We start from the raw sequence: 20,000 nt of genomic DNA, 5'->3' as shown, positions 1-20,000 counted from the left end.
TGTGTTTTTTTGAAAGGCACTATAAAAATGTAAAACCATCAATTAATATACATTCTAGGCTTTCAAAAATCACATCTTTCACAATTTGAAAACAGATCACCACTGGATCTTTGGTATGTATTAACAGGGAATGGACGACCTGCCTCTTTTTGCGCCGTTCCTGAATGGTCCAGGAGAACCTTGGACAGATAGAAGACTGCGTGGTGACCGTGGCAGGTTTTCGATCTCTCATCAACGCACACAGGCCTCCCAGCAGAATTCCTGACTCCAGCCCAAGCTTCCAACAGGCTGATCAAAAAAAAAAAAAAAAAGGCTGCTTGATCAGCGGTTTCCACCGTTGCGAGAATTGATGGGGTCAGAGGCTGCCATTGTCCTCTGCACCTTGGATTCCTTACGTATTCCTATTTAGCACAGCCGGGACTCCGGTTAGGAGTAAGAAAAGTGCCTACTGGCAGCAGGATGTGGTGTTAGTTCTAAAGCTGGCATCCTCCTGTGCCTTAAATTGGCCTTGAAGGTGAACCAACACAGAAGCCAAGAGCCACAGTGCTTGGATACACAGTGCGCGGAACTCTCATAGCCTCAGAGTTGGCTCACCTTCCTAGGAAACTGAGTGTCGGGAATCGCCGAAGATGGATTCCCTTTGCCCTGTGGCAAAAATTTGGACCAAATGGCCTTCCAATCCCCAAAATATTCTCCAGTTATTTCTCTCTCTCTCTCTCTCGGGTGCAATCCCACCATGCGCCCAGATCCTCTGTGGGAGAAGCTGACACCTGAGCATCAGAGGAAAATGGTGTCTAGAGGCAGAAGTGATGGGATAGTCACCTCAATTTTATTTGCATTCAACCAGCTGACAACATGCAACAGGAGAGGCACAAACCTCTCCAAAAGCCCACTATGGCAAGCATCGCCATCATGTTCATTGACAAGATCTCTCCTACTGGCAGAGAATTCCCCGACGGCAGCAAGAAATATGCCCGATGTTTTTGTCAGTCGTTCACCCCTTTTTATAATCATATGGGGGGGAGTAGATTTAAGGCCAGCCTGAGGTGCTTTGGTGCCAGATGTTAACCTGTAGCACAGCTAATAACACGTTATACCCCCTGTGGCTTGAAAGGCCTACAGGAACTGCACACAGAAACAGAAATCTCTTAGAGAACAGGCAAGCCACTGCCATTTTGTCAGGTTGCCACTTCTTTTAAAAAAAGCCCTTGTCCGCTTGCTCCTAAGCCTTTAGCAGCCTGACAGCTGCCTTGCAGGGCAGGCTGCTGTAAAAGGCATAGGAGCAAGAGCCGTTTAAAAAAGGCAAGATGGGGCAACTCCATGCAGAAAGTGTCTCACTTCTCGCCCCACACAGTGCTGCAAATGTGTCCTGCTAGAGAGAGAGTTATCAACTTTTTACAGCTCCTGCGCCGTTAACAACCTGAGCTGTGGGTATTAGCTCCATGCAGTGAAAACACTTCATTTTGCTGGTGTCTGCTGATGGTGTGAAGAGACACAGGAGCAGGGCAGAGCATTTCTCTGGTCAGTTGGCAGTTGTATTTCTCAAAGGCATTTTTTTTTTGGGGGGGGGGAGGTTCCTATGCCTTTAACAGCTGTAGTACAGGCAGGTGGTTAGGTACAGCAGTTCCAGACAGCCTGCTTCTCCCCCCCCCAGAAATGCTTCACCTGTTGAATTTCTGCATATTGGGGCAGCTGTTAAAAGGCAGAGGATGCGAGCCAATAACTGAGTGTGCAGTTTGCCAACAGTTTTGTGAGCTGCAGTGGTGCTGAACTAAAGAGTTAGACTCCCAGGTTACCTGGATCTTCCCTCCTTGAAACCTTCTTGAGAACTTCCAAGAGCCAAAATTGAAACCCCAGTGAGAACATCTTCCTGCTTAGAGTCCAGGTTGTGTCACACGACTCTGAAGCGACACAGGGCAAACTTTGTGCCACTGGTAAGGAAGATGCCAGGTTCCTTCCTGGCCCCTTTTCCTTGGGGGACAGCTGGGCAGTGGTTCCTTCCGTGTATCAGTCAGTGGGTGCCTTTTGCGGTGCAATTGCAGGAAAGTGCCTGGAGCTCTCTGGATAGAAGTGGACAGGTAGAAGTTCACGTTCAAGTAGAGCTTGAAGTTCGCATGTGGGCACTTAGGAAAAGCCGGGTTCCATGGACTATCCCAGCACGTGGGTGCCTCAAGCCTACACACTAGGGCCCCTTGTGGATGCCATTTGACAACTTCTTATTTAGTGTGTATTCTGTGGGGGATGATATAATATATACCTTCAGGGACCTTGACCTTGAGCAACTGCCCCTGACTCAAGCAAGGCTGCAAGACTGTGGGCAGAATCTGCAGGTCCTGGGCGAGAGTACAGACATTACAAGCATAATCCTCTCCCTATAGATCAGTGGTATCCAAACTGGGGCACTGCGATGCCCCAGTCTGAGGGTCCTGGTCCCTTTCCCCTTAAGGGGCGGGGGCAGCCAGAAGGCAGCGGCGCAATCCCCAGGGAAGCGGAGCGCTATCGCCCCCCTCACTTTCCCTGACCCGAGGAGCTCTGCAGGCGCTCGCGCCTGGCTCCCTACAGCCAGGGACGGCTGCTGCAGGGTCTGGAGGGTGCACCCCAGTCCCTGCAGCCCAGTCAAAAGGGGAAGTGGGGCGATCGCGCACCGCTTCCGGTTTAGCGGAGCAGGGCGCGATTGCTCTGCTGTCACCTTCCCTGACCCGGGGAGCCCTGCCAAAGGTCACGCAGGGCTCCCCGCACTCCTGAGGGGCTGCAGGGGGCTTGGGCAAGTGCACCAAGCCCCTGCAGCCCCTCTGAGCGGGGCAATCCCGGGGATTGTGCCGCTGCCCCCGCAAAGACTTACTGGGGCATTTGAACTCCCTGCAAGTTTGAAAACCGCAGCTATAGCTGAGAACACCCAACCACCATCCTGCAAGAAGCCGACAAACATGCATCTTGATTGATTGACTGTACCAGAAAACTCACAGCAGCTGCACATCAGACAAGAACATCCAGCAGCAAACAACAAAATGGACAATAACAATAAGAAAAAAATAAAAGCACCTTGTACAGCCAATATGTTGTTTGATGGTGTTCTTGCTTGCCCACCCTCACTGCCCAGCCCAGCCCCACTGCTCGCCCTCCCTCGGGCCCCCCCATCACTGAATCTTTGGTATGTATTAACAGGGAATGAAAGACCTGCCTCTTTAAGTGCCATTCCTGAATGGTTCAGGAAAACCCTGGGCAGACAGCAGCCTGCATGGCAACTGTGGCAGGTTTTCGATCTCTCACCAACGCACACAGACCTCCCAGCAGAATTCCTGACTCCAGTCCACTTTTCCGACAGGCGGTTCCCCCCCCCCAAAAGCTTGCTTGATCAGCGGTTTCCACTGTTGCGAGAGAGGATGGGGTCAGAGGCTCCCATTGTCCTCCGCACTTTGGAGTCCTTGTGTATTCCATTCTTCCTGTTTAGCACAGCCGTGACTCTGGTTAGGAGTAAGAAAAGTGCCTAGAATCACTGGTTGCGGGATGTGACATTATTTCTCAAGCTGGTCTCCTGCTGTGCCTTGAACTGGCCCATCTTATTCCAAAGTTTGCCAGCAGAATTAAAGGACGGGATATTTGCAACAAAAACAGTTCTCGCAAACCCTCCCGTTGCTCACGTCACTCACCTTAAACAGTAATGCTGGAGAATGGTCTCTTTCCCCTCCCCCTTTGAAAACCTCTTAATGGCAAATATTACCCAAAGGTAGACCTGTGTGGTTTTTGCCATTACAGACCCCCAGCGCAATCCCATGCATGGCTAGAGAGAAGCAAGCCTCACCCAGTTCAGCAAGGCCCAAGTTAAGAACAGATAGGATTGCAACTTACGAGTTGGACACCTTGAAGGCCAAGACATTGGTTTCAGCCTCCTCTTCCATGGGGTCTTTAAATGCCACATGACTTGTATCTCCTGCAGACAAGTCTCAAAATGTTACACGCACACATGAAACCAGAGGCTTAGGTGAACAGGCAACTTTGGTTTTTATTGTCAGTGTCCTCATCAGAGAGGTCAGATATTCCAGGAGAGTCATTCTAGTGTCGGGCTGCCAGTGCAATAGACAAGGAAGAAGAAAGCAGGTGTTGTTTGGTTGTCAGTCATCAAAGGCCACAGTGGACAGAGCTCCCTGGGATGGTAAGCCGACATTCAATCAAAAAAATGGCTGCAAGAACATAATTGTAGGAACACAACAGGAAGGACCCGAATTCCTGCAAGATGCTTGCAGTAATTCAAATTTTTTGTTCACCACCAACGTATATACACACTTTGGGTCAGAGACACTAATGCTTCAGAGCTCAGCAATTTCACACCATTTGTGTCCATGCCAAACCTTTCCAACACTGGGAATATCAAGGACGTGACAACCGAGGGGCAGATCAGTCTGCATTTTCTCCCTAACCTGTTCCCTGCCTCCCCCACCCAACTACCCCTTCCTGAAACAGGTAGAGTTTAGTTCACCAACAGGACACAGAAAAGACAAAAGACCACCAAGGATGTACGGAAAGAGACACAAGACATCAGTGTTTGGCACAAGTCTGCAATGGAATAGTGGCGAGTTCCCTTGGCACCTGGGCAGAGATGAGGCGACGGTCCCCCATCAGGAATCATTAAGTCAATGTTGTGTTGGCCAAGCCAGAGTATCTGATCAAGGAACTTCTCATAGCCCTCCCAGCAAAAAAGATTGTTGAAAGTTAATCCCCCTGCCCCCCCCCCGGTACACACACACACACACAAAAATCTTGAGTGGGACGTAGAAGACACTTGAACAGGTGTCTTGTTCATGCTTCACCAATTCTAACAGCATTAATGTGTCAATTGTGGAACGGGTTCATCGTGGCCTGGGGTTGTGCTCAGCCCTCCGAGAAATGCAGAACGTTTTTAAGGAGGGGGCTAAGGGAGAGGGGCTTCCCAGTGTTCACCTTCCTGAAACACTAGTCAAAATACCAGCCTTGACAAGAGCACAGGGAAGTGGGAAAGAATCAGGGGTGGGCCGAATGGCTGTGTGAAGCAGACTCCCCTGCAATTCTGCCTAGGATCAGGGCCTCTATACCGGAAGAACCCTTTACCCGCTCCCAAGCCGGCAAACATCTACGCACCCCACAAGTCAGAGCTCTCTCTCTCTCTCAACAAGTCTGATCCTGGCTCAAAGAGAAAAGAACACACGGGGCAAGGTGGTTAGAGAAAAATCGCTGGGAATACTCATGGAATGTAATCAATTTGTCATCAAAAGTCTCCCAATGTTCGGTCTGTAGCAATTCTTCTTGAAATGTGCCCTGTACCAGAGGGTTCACCTAGGGCAGTGCATAAAAGCGACTGCAAGAGGACACCTCTGAGCATCCAACCCCATCTTTTGGGTTTCTCTGGGTCCCTTCCATTTGTCCCCAAGTTCAAAAACAATTCCTTCAACTTTACTGGGAAATCGGGTAGTCCAGATGGAAGCCGCTCTATGAATAAACTTTGGGGACTTTTGCTGCCTCTATTTCGTTACCGAAATCCTTAATGAGAGAGACTCAAGATGACAATAGCTTTGGCAAAAAAAAAAAGTGAACCTTAAGTTATTTTATCTGCTTGAAAGGGAAGTGACTTGAACTTGTTTTCCAGTGGGGAGACTGTCCCTTTTCTTCCTATCCTGTGGGCACCAGGTGAACTTAGCCCCTCTCCTGAGTTGGCACACAGTTCCAATCCCTCTCTAGTTTATCCCTCCCCCCCCCATCCCACCCAACTTCCTTGGTCACCATATCACATCAACAATAATTTAAAATTCTCCACAGTTCACTTTGATAAATAAGCATCATCAAGCATATGAAAACAGCTGGTCGGGGTGTGCGTGTCTTAGAGTCCGGTTTGCGCACGTGAAGGAGGCCCTGTCTCCTGTTACCGCTGGCGGGGCACACGCCCCTAGAATGCCTTCCGAGGTTGGTCACAATTCTTTCCCCAGCTGTTGCCTGGCGATGGTGGAGAAGGCGCCCTTGCTTCCGGCCATGGGCGCTCAATCGGTCTTCCACACCTTATTGAGGACCTTAACCACTTCGTCGTAGATGATGAAGACAATGGCCACGTCTAAGCAGACACGACCCAGGCGGGGGATGGTGCCTTTGTAAAACCTATGGGGGGGAAGTGATGGAAGAGGCAAGGGGTGAGCTGGGATGTCACCGAGTCCAAACAGGCCTACAGCAGCCTTTGGAATAAGACCAAAGTTGATCACACATATAATTTTCTAGAACCAGGAAGTTGTAAGGGGACATTCTGGTGCAAAATGAAATTCCTTGGCCTTAATTATGTGCAACATAAAGTAGTCAAGGAACAGAGGATCTTCCTATGGGGCCAGCCCCTCAACCCATTCATAAGAACAGCCCCACTGGATCAGGCCATAGGCCCATCTAGTCCAGCTTCCTGTATCTCACAGCAGCCCCACCAAATGCCCCAGGGAGCACACCAGACAACAAGAGACCTCATCCTGGTGCCCTCCCTTGCATATGGCATTCTGACATAACCCATTTCTAAAATCAGAAGGTTGCGCATACACATCATGGCTTGTACCCCGTAATGGATTTTTCCTCCAGAAACTAGTCCAATCCCCTTTTAAAGGCGTCCAGGCTAGACGCCATCATTAACAGAGTGCCACATTAAAAAACTTCACAAACCAGCCAGTAAAAAATTAGTGTATAATCAGAAACATACCACTCAAAACATTGTTTTCATGCGCAAATATGTAGTTTATGTCCTCACAATAGCTAGGAAAACGGCCTCTGTACACTGACTGCCTGACAACAAAGGTGCACACCTTTAACTAGACCTCTACACTCATCCCATTGTTCCAGTTTTGGAGTTGGCTCAATCCTAAGCCAGCACTTATTACAACTGATTTCAAGAATGCATGCTATTAGCAGAGCAGGGAAGGAGCTGGCCAAGACCTTGGAAGGTAGCTACCAATAATCTTCAAGCATATCAATGGTGTGCTACAAAACGTCCACAGGAGTTTGGTACCTAGAGGGTGAAAGTCACAGATAAAACTCTTCCAGGTTATGCAGCTCTGTTTCTAGGGCAACTGTCTGTAGTAACGAATTGTCTGTCCTCCTTCCTCTGTCAGCTCTAAGGAGCCTGACAATTTGTTACTACAGACAGTTGCCCTCCAAAGAGAGCCACACATCCTAGAAGAGTCCCTCAGAAGCAACATCATGAGAGGCAAAGACCACAGAGGTCGCTGAAAATTGGGGCAGTATACACTGACCCACTGGTCTATCCAGCTCGAAGAGCATCGCATGTTCTGCTCCATATGATCTTAACACAATGCCCAAACTGACATGCGGGAGCCAAGCCCAGGTCAAGGGCCAGCAAACCAAAAGGCAGAAAAGCACCCAGCAAGAGCAGTTGAGCAGCTGGAAGCCAGGGCAAACTTAGGGATAAACTGCATGACATTGAATGCACCGCTGGCCTCAGTGCACTTTAATTTTTCTTGGGAAACTGCAGCTGCGGGGCATATCACACCAGCACAGTACCACAACCAGGGCTGGCCCACTTGTAAGGAGAACAGTCTTCCCAGTTGATTGGCAGAGGACGCATGCCTCTGGCCACCCACCTCCTGAATTCAAAAAGGAAGGGAGCAGAAGAGTGACAGACTAGACTATGCAGTGCTTTGACACTCTAGCCTACCACTCTCTTCTCCACACTTCTTCTGCTTCATTGTTCTCTCCATTTTCAAATCTAGAAAGGAGTAGCAGCTGGGATCCTATGAAGTAAGGGGGCAGAGGGTGGGGGCACATTTGGCAGGTCATCTCAGGAACATGGAGATCACGGACCTGCCTTGGTAGGGCTAAATACCGGGCAACTACTCTCCAGATTTTTGACTATGTCTCCACGTTTGCTTAACTAGTTCAAGCTTCACAGCTGTCCTCATTAACAGCTAGGGAAAAAAAGTTACACTGTGATTTATCTGCAAGTATCTGTTATGCATCTCTCAATTTCAAAACTAACCCTCTCTACAGTCCCAAGGCCCTGGGGTTTACCACCCCGCTTCTAAAGCCAGTCTCCAAGAAAGGGAATAGAAGACTTACGCAAGGGGTCCTTCGTATTTCATGATCTGATAAGCGCAGTCCCACGTGCTCTTGTACTTATGTGCCTCAAGACCCTGGAGAAAGAGAGGAACAGAAATATCAGCCCGTGCATTAGATACCACCCTAGAAAGAGGTTCAAAGTGTTGGCTCAGAGCATCTTTAAGTGGCTCATCTCCAGCAAGCACTCCCGGCCTCGCTCATTTCTTTGCGGTTCATCCCTCAAGACCAAACTAGAAATAGATCCTGGATGATATCTCCCACGTCTCTAAGTCAGTTATTTTGAATCAGCGTGCCATAGCATATTGGTGTGCCATGAAAGATTTGCAGGTATGCCACAGGAGTTTGGACACCATGGTTGAAAAATCGCCGAAAACCTCTTCCACGTTCTGTGGCTCTGTTTTTAGGACAACTAACGAATTACTAAATTATTAAAATTTCCCCTAAAGAGCCGGAAGAGGGACCGACAATTTGTTACTATATAGACAGTTGCACTAGGAACAGAGCCACAGAACCCAGAAGAGTCTTCTGGAAGTGACATCACAAGAGGCAAAGATCATAGAGAAGACCATAGATGCCAGTATGCTGTGATAAGAAAAAACATTGAAAATCACTGCTCTAAATGCATCTAAGAAACAGCTGCAGGGACTCTGATAACATGCGGGGCACCTGAATTAACTGTGAACCTATTGGCACAAAGGACGGCTTGCGTGATGGGATCAAAGATCTAGCTAAACTCTGTCTCCAACTGCACCCAAACAGATATCCACAGAAAGCCCACAAACGAGATAGCCACCCTTATGTACTATCATGTGGCAATGAACAGTGGCCACCCAGATTAGATGAGCTACCTGTGGCCTCCCTCCCCACCCCGCACCTCATAACTTGGTTCACTCACTCAAGAAATCCAAATTGGGCATTTCTTTGATATTTTGGATTTTTTAAAAAACTATAAGAACATACACAAGTTGCAAAAATATACAGTTGAGTTTCTTTTAAAGCAACTTTGAAATTTGTTTCCTTTCTACAGAACCAGACCTTGCAGGTATATCGTACCACAATGGCCCAGTCTCCGTGCTCACCTGCCATATACTGTCCAGGTTCTGGACAACGCAGGAGCTCAATGGGACAGAATGCAATCCTGCTTAGAGCGCCATTGAAGTTGCCCCCTTACGAACTAAGAAACTTATCCCATGTCTCAGAGGAGCCATACCTGCATCCTGGTCTTCACCACGTCCAATGGGGTGTTACCAAAGACACTGGCGGCTCCGGCAATCGCTCCAAAGACCCCAGTGATGAGGGGGTTCATGGCTTTGTTCGGATCATCCCCTTGAAGAAGCAGAGATGGGCATGAGGTCAAAGAAAGACACATACACACACCACAAGAAAACAAGGCATCTGGAGCAGGTCAATCTTGAAATGAAAAGTTGGTTTTTTGTTGCAGAGCATCAAGAATGGGTTTTACTGTCCAAAAACCTGAACAGGAGAGATTGTTTTCTGCTTCTTGATTTTCTGCAATCGTGATTTTGAAAAAAGAGGAATTCTTTAATTTACTTTTGTTTTTTAAAACCAAAAAACATTAAAAATAGACTGATGAGCCTAATACAATGGGATGGAGGATTTTGTCCTCACAGTTCCTCTGCAATATGGAGGTAAGAACAGATTCACCCGTGGAAAAAGCCCTACCCAGAAAGGAAGGTAAACATCTCCCTCTAGTGGTTCCATAACAAAACGTACATATTTTTTAAAGTCTAATGACACCTTAAAAGGATTACCAGATTTGCAGTGGGTTACATTTTGGGGGATTAGAGTCTAGGTCAACAAATGTAAAGGCTCCAATCTATGAAGGCTTATGTCAGAATCAATCCATTCAAGTCCAAGGTGCAACCCAGACCTCCCATTCTATTTAATTTATTTACCAGATTTCTATCCCACCTCTCCCTGTGCGAGCAAGACATTTTAAGGACACCCCCTTCTCCAGCCGAGAATCAGCCTCTCCATTCCTCCCCCTACCCTCTAAATACGAAAAGGGAGATAAAAAGCAGAGAGAAGTGTAGGCTGGAGCCAGAAAACAGAGCAGAGGAAGTCCTGTGCGCATGACTCCTTCCTGCGCATTCTGGGAAGGAAACTCAGAAAGCTTCTTCTCTCTATCAAGTCCATCCCACTTGCAGATTTCAGACCACATCACCACACAGGGCTCACTCTTTAGAAGACAGAGAAATGGATGGAATCCGTAGGAAAGAAAGATCACGAGGCCACCAAATACCTTTGTACCAATTCCGGAGGGCTGTCATGACGAAAAAGCGAATGGCCTGATTGGAGCCCTGCTTGAGGACCGTGGCTGTTAGACCCTGGTATGTTCCTCGTAGGCCTGCGATAAAAAACAAAGAAGTGAGAGAGGAAGACGAAATGGCAGTCAAACCAGTTTGGGCCCCCAAGATCTTCCAGCATCTGAGGCAACATACTGTATACTGGCCCTTAACCGAGAAGAGACTAGCAGCCATCACCACCTCCTCCTCTCAATGTCTGGACACCAAGAAGGAGGATGGGGAATATAGCAGAAGAGGAAATGTGGAGGAGAGTAAAGTGGTGGGGCTGGCATGTCTCACAGGAGACACTCTAGGCTAGAAATTTTCAACTGGTGTACCACGGCTGAAAGGTCCACAGGGGTTTGGAGCATAGCTATTGAAAATTGCTGAAAAACGCTTCTGGGTTTTGCAGCTCTGTTTCTACGGCCACTGTCAGCAGTAACAAATTCTGTCCTTCTTCCTCCTTCCTTACTATAGACCAGGGGTGTCCAAAGTTTTTGGCAGGAGGGCCACATCATCTCTCTGACACCATGTTGGGGGCTGAATTAATTTACATTTCAAATTTGAATAAATTTACATAAATGAATATATTAAAGATGAACTTATATGAAAAGAGACGCTTGAGGGGGGACATGATTGAGACATGCAAAAAATGCAGGGGAAGGATAAAGTGGATAGAGAGATGCTCTTTACACTCTCACATAACACCAGAACCAGGGGACATCTACTCAAATTGAGTGTTGGGAGAGTTAGGACAGACAAAAGAAAATATTTCTTTACTCAGTGTGTGATTGGTCCTTGGAACTCCTTGCCACAGGATGTGGTGATGGCATCTGGTCTGGATACCTTTAAAGGGGATTGGACAAGTTTCTGGAGGAAAAATCCATTATGGGTTACAAGCCATGATGCGTATGTGCAACCTCCTGATATCAGAAATGGGCTATGCCAGATGCAAGGGAGGGCACCAGGATGAGGTCTCTTGTTATCTGGTGTGCTCTCTGGGGCATTTGGTGGGCTGCTGTGAGATACAGGAAGCTGGACTAGATGGGCCTATGGCCATCTTATGTTCTTATGAATGAATGAAGGTCTTGCAATAGCTCAAGGCCGGCCATTCCTTTGCTGCTGATACTGCATCACAGATGTGAAACAACAAGCAGTGGAGAGAGTCCTCATCCCACAGCTCACTCGAGAGGCCAAACGGTTGCCCTCATGCTGAGAGCAGTTGCATTGGGGCAGTGTGGTCTCCAACATATCTCAGGAGGGCCAGAGGCTCAATGGAGACTGTGGGCTCCCTTAGGGCCGCACAGAGAGGTTTTGAGGGCCGCAAGTGGCCCCAGGGCCGGGGTTTGGGCACCCCTGCTATAGACAGTTGCCCTAGAAACAGAGCCACAGAACCCAGAATAGTCTCCTGGAGCCAGAAGTGACATGACAAGAGGCAGAGACCATGGAGAAGGCCATAAAGATCAGCGTGTCATGAAAAGAAAAACCACTGAAAACTGCTGCTCTAGTCCATCTCCAATGCTCTAAATCCCAACACTTTCACCTTCTCCACACTTCCACCCCTTTTCCTTTTAGAATCCGGGGAGTGACCAGGCAGGCAGACGAGGCGGGCATCTCCACCAAGGTGCACACCCCTCCAATTGGCTTTGCAGAGGGGCTCCCGCCAAGTCCATTTTTGGCCTAAAGATGGCGTCAGCTCCCACTGCATCCACCAACACAACTCTCCATGCCAACAGCTCCTGTTTCAAAAACAAAGTCTCCAAAATACCCCCCAAACCACATGGCATGGAGGAGTGCCACAAAAGGAATGCCACTTCCCTCCTTTTTTTACTTAAGGCTTATTTTGGATACTGCCACTATCTGAAGCCACAGGGCCAGCAGCAAGGTGCAAGGCCATCTCTGTTGTGGCACCACATCTCTGGAATAGTTCACCAGAAGGCTTGAGAACAGTCCCCTCGTTTCATGGCTTCCCACAGGGCTTAAAGACCTATGGTATTTGTTTCACTTGGCTGTTGAGGAGGGAGGAACTTCCTAGGAACCCTTTTGAACTCCTTTTGCTACGTCGATCTTATAGTCGCTTCACATTTTAATCTGGTCCTGTATCGTTTTTAAAATTTTAATAGTTCTAATTGGTTTCGTTTTAATGTTTTTATTTAGATGCTTATGCTTTTTTTTCCTCTTTGTGATATAGCACTTTTGAGTTTTTGAAAAGCAATATAACAATCCTTTGAATTGTTGTTGGCAACCTTCAGTCTTGAAAGACTCTGATATCGCACTCTGAATGGTGGTTCTGGAACAGCGTCTAGTGTGGCTGAAAAGTCCGATTCGGGAGTGACAATCCCTTCCACATTGGGAGCAAGTGTAGTCTGTCCCTGGTCTGTCTCCCTGACTATAATCCTTTGAATAAGTAATTATTAAATAAGGTACTCATTGCTAACGTAATGTGTCCAATTTCTTGAGAATCTTTCACAAAGCTGTAAGTGTCAATACTAAGAACATAAGAACAGCCCCACTGGATCAGGCCATAGGCCCGTCTAGTCCAGCTTCCTGTATCTCACAGCGGCCCACCAAACGCCCCAGGGAGCACACCAGATAACAAGAGACCTCATTCTGGTGCCCTCCCTTGCATCTGGCATTCTGACATAACCCATTTCTAAAATCAGGAGGTTGCACATACGCATCATGGCTTGTAACCCGTAATGGATTTTTCCTCCAGAAACTTGTACAATCCCCTTTTAAAGGCATCCAGGCCAGACGCCATGACCACATCCTGTGGCAAGGTGTTCCACAGACCAACCACACGCTGAGTAAAGAAATATTTTCTTTTGTCTGTTCTAACTCTCCCAACACTCAATTTGAGTAGATGTCCCTGGTTCTAGTGTTATGTGAGAGTGTAAAGAGCATCTCTCTATCCACTCTGTCCATCCCCTGCATAATACTGCTGGAGGAGTCCCCAGAATGAGAGCACTGCAAGGGCAGTTGGGTCCATCAGAGTCCTCCCGTTCTCACCTTGTTCCCGAACAATCTCCCGAACTCCATGGAAGAAGCCTCGGTACTTTGGCTTTGGAGAGCACTGATCATGGATAAACTTCACCTGGGTGGAAGACAGCAGAGCATCTCTCGATAATGCACCAATCAGCAGCCACAGCTCAAACATTCCACACTGTGCTGCTCAGCTCTGTACTATTAGCTCCTATAATGCCTTCTACCTAACCAGAGCTTCCTCCCCCCATATATGTAGAAACAGGTGTCTGCCCCAAGAGGCTTACAATCTAGATAGGAGGTAACTGTGGAACAGAAATGAGAAGGAAGCAGAGGTAAAACCTGAGAAATATGTGGCTATTTCAAGATGCACATAAAGTAGGCTGTTGGTATCCATGGAGGATCTGTTCCAGGAACCCCTGCGGATACTGAATTTAGCAGATAATGAAATCAGCGGGGTGGGGGGGCATGCCAGCTAACTGGAATTGCCTTCTAGTCCCATCTAGGAGGGTTTCACAAGCCCACCTGCCATGGGCTTTTCAAACCCACAGTTATTGAGCCCACAAACAAGTAGGGCCCACTGTACTCCAGCTCAGTTACCACAAGGAACAGGGAATAGCATAGGGTATGTTCCTGTTTGCACACAGGTTTAATCCCTGCTTTGCATCTCCGCATGGAGCTAGGAAAGACACTGCTCCTGAAACCCTCGCAGTTAGAGCGGACGAGATTGAGCAAGGCAGTCAAACGGCCCAACTCAGTAAGAGGAAGCCACTTTTTTTTTTTTACCTTGATCGTTTCCATTGGGCACACTACAACCACAGCTTCAGCCACACCAGCTCCCAGACCCGCAAGAAGACCCCGTTTACTGTCCAGCTTCCCTTCAGCATCTCTCATGTGGTTGCTGAGAAACTCGAACATGCCAAACCTGGGGAAGGACGAAAGGCAGCCCGTAAATTCACACACAAAAGCACATCAATAAGCTTCCCAAAGGAAGGCACGTGTCACGTACACCAGATTGCACCTCTGTAATATGAATTAGCTAGACCAGAAAAAGTACTGCCTCTTGGGTCCCTAGTACTACTCCTTTGACCCAGGTATAACACTTTGAGGGTACAAGTGTATTTTACTGGGATGCTGTCCTTCCAACACCCCAGTAAGATGAATTTTGTGCCCATACTGCACGGGGAATCAAGTAAAATCAAGCCAACCCCATTCTTCAATATATATAGTATACCTTGAAAACTTTTTCCTAGGGAAGTTTTAGGTCCAATACCTGGTTGCATATTAAATCGGAGTGATTTATTTTTCATATTTTTTTTAAGAACATAAGAACAGCCCCACTGGATCAGGCCACAGGCCCATCTAGTCCAGCTTCCTGTGTCACACAGCGGCCCACCAAATGCCCCAGGGAGCACACCAGATAACAAGAGACCTGCAAGGCTTTCTGGGAATTGTAGTTAAGAACAGAAGAATAGCCCCACTGGATCAGGCCATAAGCCTATCTAGTCCAGCTTCCTGTATCTCACAGCGGCCCACCAAATGCCCCAGGGAGCACACCAGATAACAAGAGACCTCATCCTGGTGCCCTCTCTTGCATCAGGCATTCTGACATAGCCCATTTCTAAACTCAGGAGGTTGCGCATACACATCATGGCTTGTACCCCGTAATGGATTTTTCCTCCAGAAACTTGTCCAATCCCCTTTTAAAGGCGTCCAGGCCAGTCACCACATCCTGTGGCAAAGAGTTCCACAGACCAACCACATGCTAAGTAAAGAAATATTTTCTTTTGTCTGTTCTAACTCTCCCAACACTCAATTTTAGTGGATGTCCCCTGGTTCTGGTGTTATGTGAGAGTGTAAAGAGCATCTCCCTATCCACTCTGTCCATCCCCTGCATCATTTTGTATGTCTCAATCATGGCCCCCTTTAAGCCGCCCTTCCTCCAAGGAGCTCAGGGTTGTGTACATGGTTCCTCCCGCAAAAACTCTGTGAGATAGGAGAGGTTGAGAGAGAGTGACTGGCCCAAGGCTACCCAGGAAGTATCAGGGCTGAGTGGGGATTTGAACCTGGAGCTTCCAGGTCCAACTCCGGAACTACACCACCATGCTGGCTCTCACAGATCCCAAAGCTGCTGCTCTGGTCACCCCGAGGTTTCACACAATGTCAGTACATGACTTAGAACTATGCCCGGAGCTTGCAAGAATCAGAGCTGCAGCAAAACTGCAGGAAACCAAGTTGTCCCTCCTTACCTGACAGCGGCCTTCGGGATGGAGCCATACACCAGTGAACTGAGACCTCGGTACAGTCCCCGGATCCCATGATCCCTGACGGTCACCTTCACGCAGTCCGCTGAGGGAGAAAAACACATGAAAATTACTACTATAAGCCTCAGCGGTTTTCAAGACTCCGCTGCTCTGTCAGTTGCCCTGCAGTTCCACTCAGAGCCACTAGAGAGCAGTAACAGCAAGAAAGAGTTAGTTTTGGAAGAAGTCTGGTAAAAAAAAACTCTGGATCAGTTTTTCTCAAACTATGGGATGGGTAGGTCGAGAGCCCATTTCAGGGGGGTCCCCATTCAGTTCAACATTTTATTTTTAGCTTATTAGACTTGATGCTACCATGATATATGACTGCATTTGGAGAAGTGTTACAGGTCTGTACTTTTAACAAACTACTATGTATATTCTTTTAACAACAGTAGTCAATGGGACTTAATCCTGGGTGGGATTGCAGCTTAGGATTGTTAAAAATTTTCCTGCTTGATGATGTCACTTCCAGTCATGACATCCCTTCGGGTGGGTCCCGACAGATTCTCATTCTAAAAAGTGGGTCCTGGTGCTAAATGTATGAGAACCCTTTTTTTCTTTGTTGGCAACCTTCAGTCTTGAAAGACTATGGTATCTCGCTCTGAATGGTGGTTCTGGAACAGCGTCTAGTGTGGCTGAAAAGGCCAATCCGGGAGTGACAATCCCTTCCACACCGGGAGCAAGTGCAGTCTGTCCCTGGTCTGTCTCCCTGGCTATGGGCCTTCCTTCTTTGCCTCTTTGCCTCAGACTGTTGGCCAAGTGTCTCTTCAAACTGGGAAAGGCCATGCTGCACAGCCTGCCTCCAAGCGGGATGCTCAGAGGCCAGGGTTTCCCACTTGTTAAGGTCCACTCCTAAGGCCTTCAGATCCCTCTTGCAGATGTCCTTGTATCGCAGCTGTGGTCTACCTGTAGGGCACTTTCCTTGCACGAGTTCTCCATAGAGGAGATCCTTTGGGATCCGGCCATCATCCATTCTCACAACATGACCGAGAACCACTGCTCTGGATAAGTGTGTGAATCTGGAGTCTGGATCTGCTCATTTTAACCCAGCCTAGTTCCAAAATATTAGCTTCCAGGCAGAAAAGCTAATTTCTGGTGGCCCTAATTTAGGTTACATTCTCCCCACAGCTTGCTGAAATATATTTAGTAGTTGTAGTTTCTTTCCTGCACATTTTCCCCAAATTACATAAGAAACTGCTTGCTGCCAAGTCAGAGACCAGCTGTCCCCCTAGCTCAGTAAAAGTGAGCTAGGCAGACAGCAGCCTGCCGACTGGAGGCGGTAGATGGGGACCTTTCAGTTTCAGGGTAAGGTTCAGGTTCAGGTTCAGTTTCAGGGTAAGGCTGGGATCTTCTGTACAGAAGAAACAGGGGCTCTACCACTGAATTGCTGGGCTCTACCACTAAGGGTAGAGCCCCTGTTCAGAGAGAGAGAGAGAGAGAGAGAACCCTTGTTCCTTCTTCTGCACAGAAGGAAAAGGGGCTCTACCACTGAAAAGCTGGGATCTTTCCCAGCCTCTCCTCTGCAGAGTGCCAGATGAGCAGAATATATAGATATACGTGTTTTTTTTTTAAGTGGCTGTGAAAGCTTCTGCTACAATAAACCTGTCAGCCTTTAAAGGGTGTCACAAGACTCTGTTGTTGCTGTTTGCACCACAGATGACTAGCTCTCCTCAGGAGACTGCAGTCAGCCTGTGGAGATTCTAAAAGCAGCCACCGAAGGGCAAGCCATTGTCTGTCTCCAGCAGAGAGACTCTCAGGATGATCAACAAGAGGAGCTAAGAGTTTATTCCATTAAATCAAATATACTTGACAAAAGGGAGTCTGCTGCATTCAGTCTTCCTCCCGTTAGCTCAGGTTAATTCCAATCACTTCAGAGAACATCAGGGGAGAGGGTTGGCCCATCCATAAGGTCAGCTGAGGCAACTGCTTGGGGGGGGCAAATTGGCAAGGAGGGAGTCCAGATCTGCTGTTCCTTCCACACCCCAGATTTAAAAAGAGAGGAGAGCAACGGGCAAGAATATATGTTGCTGCGGCTCATCCTTCTTCTCTGCTCCACACTTCTTCTGCAACCAAGGGAGGAAAGAGAAGGAAGGGTTGCTGGGGAAAGAGCTGTGGCCCTTAGCACGCCATCTCAGGCACCAAAGGGTCTTGAGCCAGCTCTGTCTGGGGCAGGAGAGCTCACATAAAGCAGGAGACTGCCACTTTAAAAACCCCACGGACCACTCCCCTTCAAGCACAGCTCTGCCCCGAGTGCACTGCACCTTCCATCTGATCTACCCACGCACCTCTTTTTTCTGGCACTGGGTTACGCACCAGCTGCCAGGTTCTGGCCAACATCAGGAGACCAACTCCTGGCCTAAGAAATATATGATTCTGCAGTGCAGCTTGGATACAAACAGAAAGGGACAGGCTTGGCCACTCTAGTCAGCCTGGAATTCTGCCATCCTGTTTAAAGATTCCACTGGGTAGCCACTGAAGTCACAAATCACCGCTTGGCACACACACCATCTCCCTTGGCACTCTTGCATGCTGGGGGTAGAGGACTTGGGAGTTTGCTTACGGGCCAGAGATCAGCACATCCTTCTCGGCAGATGCCTTACCGATTCCTTTGTAGCGTGGTGGGTTGGCTTTCTCGTCCAACTGGAGCTGGGTTTTCACATACTCTGTAGGGAATGTAATGCAAATCTCGATGCCACCCGCAAGTCCCCCTATAGATGCAAAAAAAAAGGGGGGGATAAGCACTTCTCATTTTCAGCTAGAATTTTTTAAAAATTCTAACAGCTTTCCCTGCTATGCTCTGCCAAGCCTGTACCAACACCCCAAAGCAACAACACTGTACACTGCCTAATGGTTTGAGGTGGGGGGAATCATCACTTTGCCAGAACGCCCCCCCCAATGCAAAAGTAGGGTCAGTCTCTGTGGGGAGAGGAAGGTGGTAGGAAATGGGAGGGAAAGAGATGCAGTGCCAGACACCCCTTTCACCCTGGGTGGCAACTTTCAGTCTCGAAAGACTATGGTATAAGCCTATAGCACCCGGTATTCCCAAGCGGTCTCCCATCCAAGTACTAACCAGGCCTGACCCTGCTTAGCTTCCGAGATCATGGTATAAGCCTACAGCACCCGGTATTCCCAAGTGGTCTCCCATCCAAGTACTAACCAGGCCTGACCCTGCTTAGCTTCCGAGATCAGACAAGATCGGGAGATAATGTTCAGTATAGGGAGATGGTTGGCAACCTTCAGTCTCGAAAGACTATGGTAGAAGCCTACAGCACCCGGTATTCCCAGGCGGTCTCCCATCCAAGTACTAACCAGGCCTGACCCTGCTTAGCTTCCGAGATCAGACAAGATCGGGAGATAGTGTTCAGTATAGGGAGATGGTTGGCAACCTTCAGTCTCGAAAGACTATGGTAGAAGCCTACAGCACCCGGTATTCCCAGGCGGTCTCCCATCCAAGTACTAACCAGGCCTGACCCTGCTTAGCTTCCGAGATCAGACAAGATCGGGAGATAGTGTTCAGTATAGGGAGATGGTTGGCAACCTTCAGTCTCGAAAGACTATGGTAGAAGCCTACAGCACCCGGTATTCCCAGGCGGTCTCCCATCCAAGTACTAACCAGGCCTGACCCTGCTTAGCTTCCGAGATCAGACAAGATCGGGAGACAGTGTTCAGTATAGGGAGATGGTTGGCAACCTTCAGTCTCGAAAGACTATGGTAGAAGCCTACAACACCCGGTATTCCCAGGCGGTCTCCCATCCAAGTACTAACCAGGCCTGACCCTGCTTAGCTTCCGAGATCAGACAAGATTGGGCTAAGCAAGGACTTCTCAAGAACAACAGATTGTGAGCAAAGAGTAACAAATAATATTCAGTACTTCTATAGTGCAATGCACATCACAGGTATTCCATCCTGACGCAGTTCTTACAGTTACCCTGCATGGTCAGTATGACTGAGCCCATTTTACAGATAGGGAAAACTGAGGCAGAGAGGGAGTGACTTGCATAAGGCCAGATGTGCAGCTCCGGCAGAGGAAGATGACAAAAGGAAGGAGCTCTGATGAGAAGGGAAGCTGGGTCTATTGGAGGAAAAGGAATCAGGTGGCGATAACCCCTTTCCCCTTAGCAGGAGGTCAGAATGGGCCAGAAAGTTCCCTCCATGCCATCTAAAACACATCCCATCTATGCTGGTTATTCCCCAAACACTCTTCCACCTGGTGAAATGACTATAGCTTAGTGAAAGAGTGTTTGGCTTGGCATGTGGGAGGTGCAGGTTCAATCCCTGATGGTATCTCCAGTTAAGACTGGGAACGTCTGGACCCCCAAGGAGCTGCTGCCAGTCT

The 20,000-nt window shown here is 48.3% G+C and overlaps 1 protein-coding gene and 4 pseudogenes across 1 annotated transcript in view; all 5 read right to left on the bottom strand.

Moving 5' to 3' along the window:
- Nucleotides 1-4,739: 4,739 nt before the first annotated feature.
- SLC25A1 (solute carrier family 25 member 1) overlaps nucleotides 4,740-20,000 on the bottom strand; it is a 52,778-nt gene continuing 37,517 nt past the window's right edge. Inside the window, exons 2-9 of the mRNA XM_066609739.1 lie at nucleotides 18,265-18,372; nucleotides 15,611-15,710; nucleotides 14,148-14,286; nucleotides 13,389-13,473; nucleotides 10,337-10,441; nucleotides 9,284-9,399; nucleotides 8,074-8,147; nucleotides 4,740-6,123 (exon numbers count right to left, since the gene is read on the bottom strand). Of these exons, the coding sequence (XP_066465836.1) occupies nucleotides 6,009-6,123; nucleotides 8,074-8,147; nucleotides 9,284-9,399; nucleotides 10,337-10,441; nucleotides 13,389-13,473; nucleotides 14,148-14,286; nucleotides 15,611-15,710; nucleotides 18,265-18,372 (842 nt within the window). The 3' untranslated portion in view covers nucleotides 4,740-6,008. The remainder of the gene's footprint in view (nucleotides 6,124-8,073; nucleotides 8,148-9,283; nucleotides 9,400-10,336; nucleotides 10,442-13,388; nucleotides 13,474-14,147; nucleotides 14,287-15,610; nucleotides 15,711-18,264; nucleotides 18,373-20,000) is intronic.
- Nucleotides 18,773-18,895, bottom strand: LOC136634945 (5S ribosomal RNA; annotated as a pseudogene).
- On the bottom strand, nucleotides 18,925-19,047 carry LOC136634805 (5S ribosomal RNA; annotated as a pseudogene).
- On the bottom strand, nucleotides 19,077-19,199 carry LOC136634804 (5S ribosomal RNA; annotated as a pseudogene).
- Nucleotides 19,229-19,351, bottom strand: LOC136634870 (5S ribosomal RNA; annotated as a pseudogene).

This window comes from Tiliqua scincoides, chromosome 14 (genome assembly GCF_035046505.1).
Source record: "Tiliqua scincoides isolate rTilSci1 chromosome 14, rTilSci1.hap2, whole genome shotgun sequence".
Lineage (NCBI taxonomy): Eukaryota > Metazoa > Chordata > Lepidosauria > Squamata > Scincidae > Tiliqua > Tiliqua scincoides.
The sequence above is the reverse complement of the archived record's forward strand: the minus strand, read 5'-3'. Positions and strand labels throughout refer to the sequence as shown.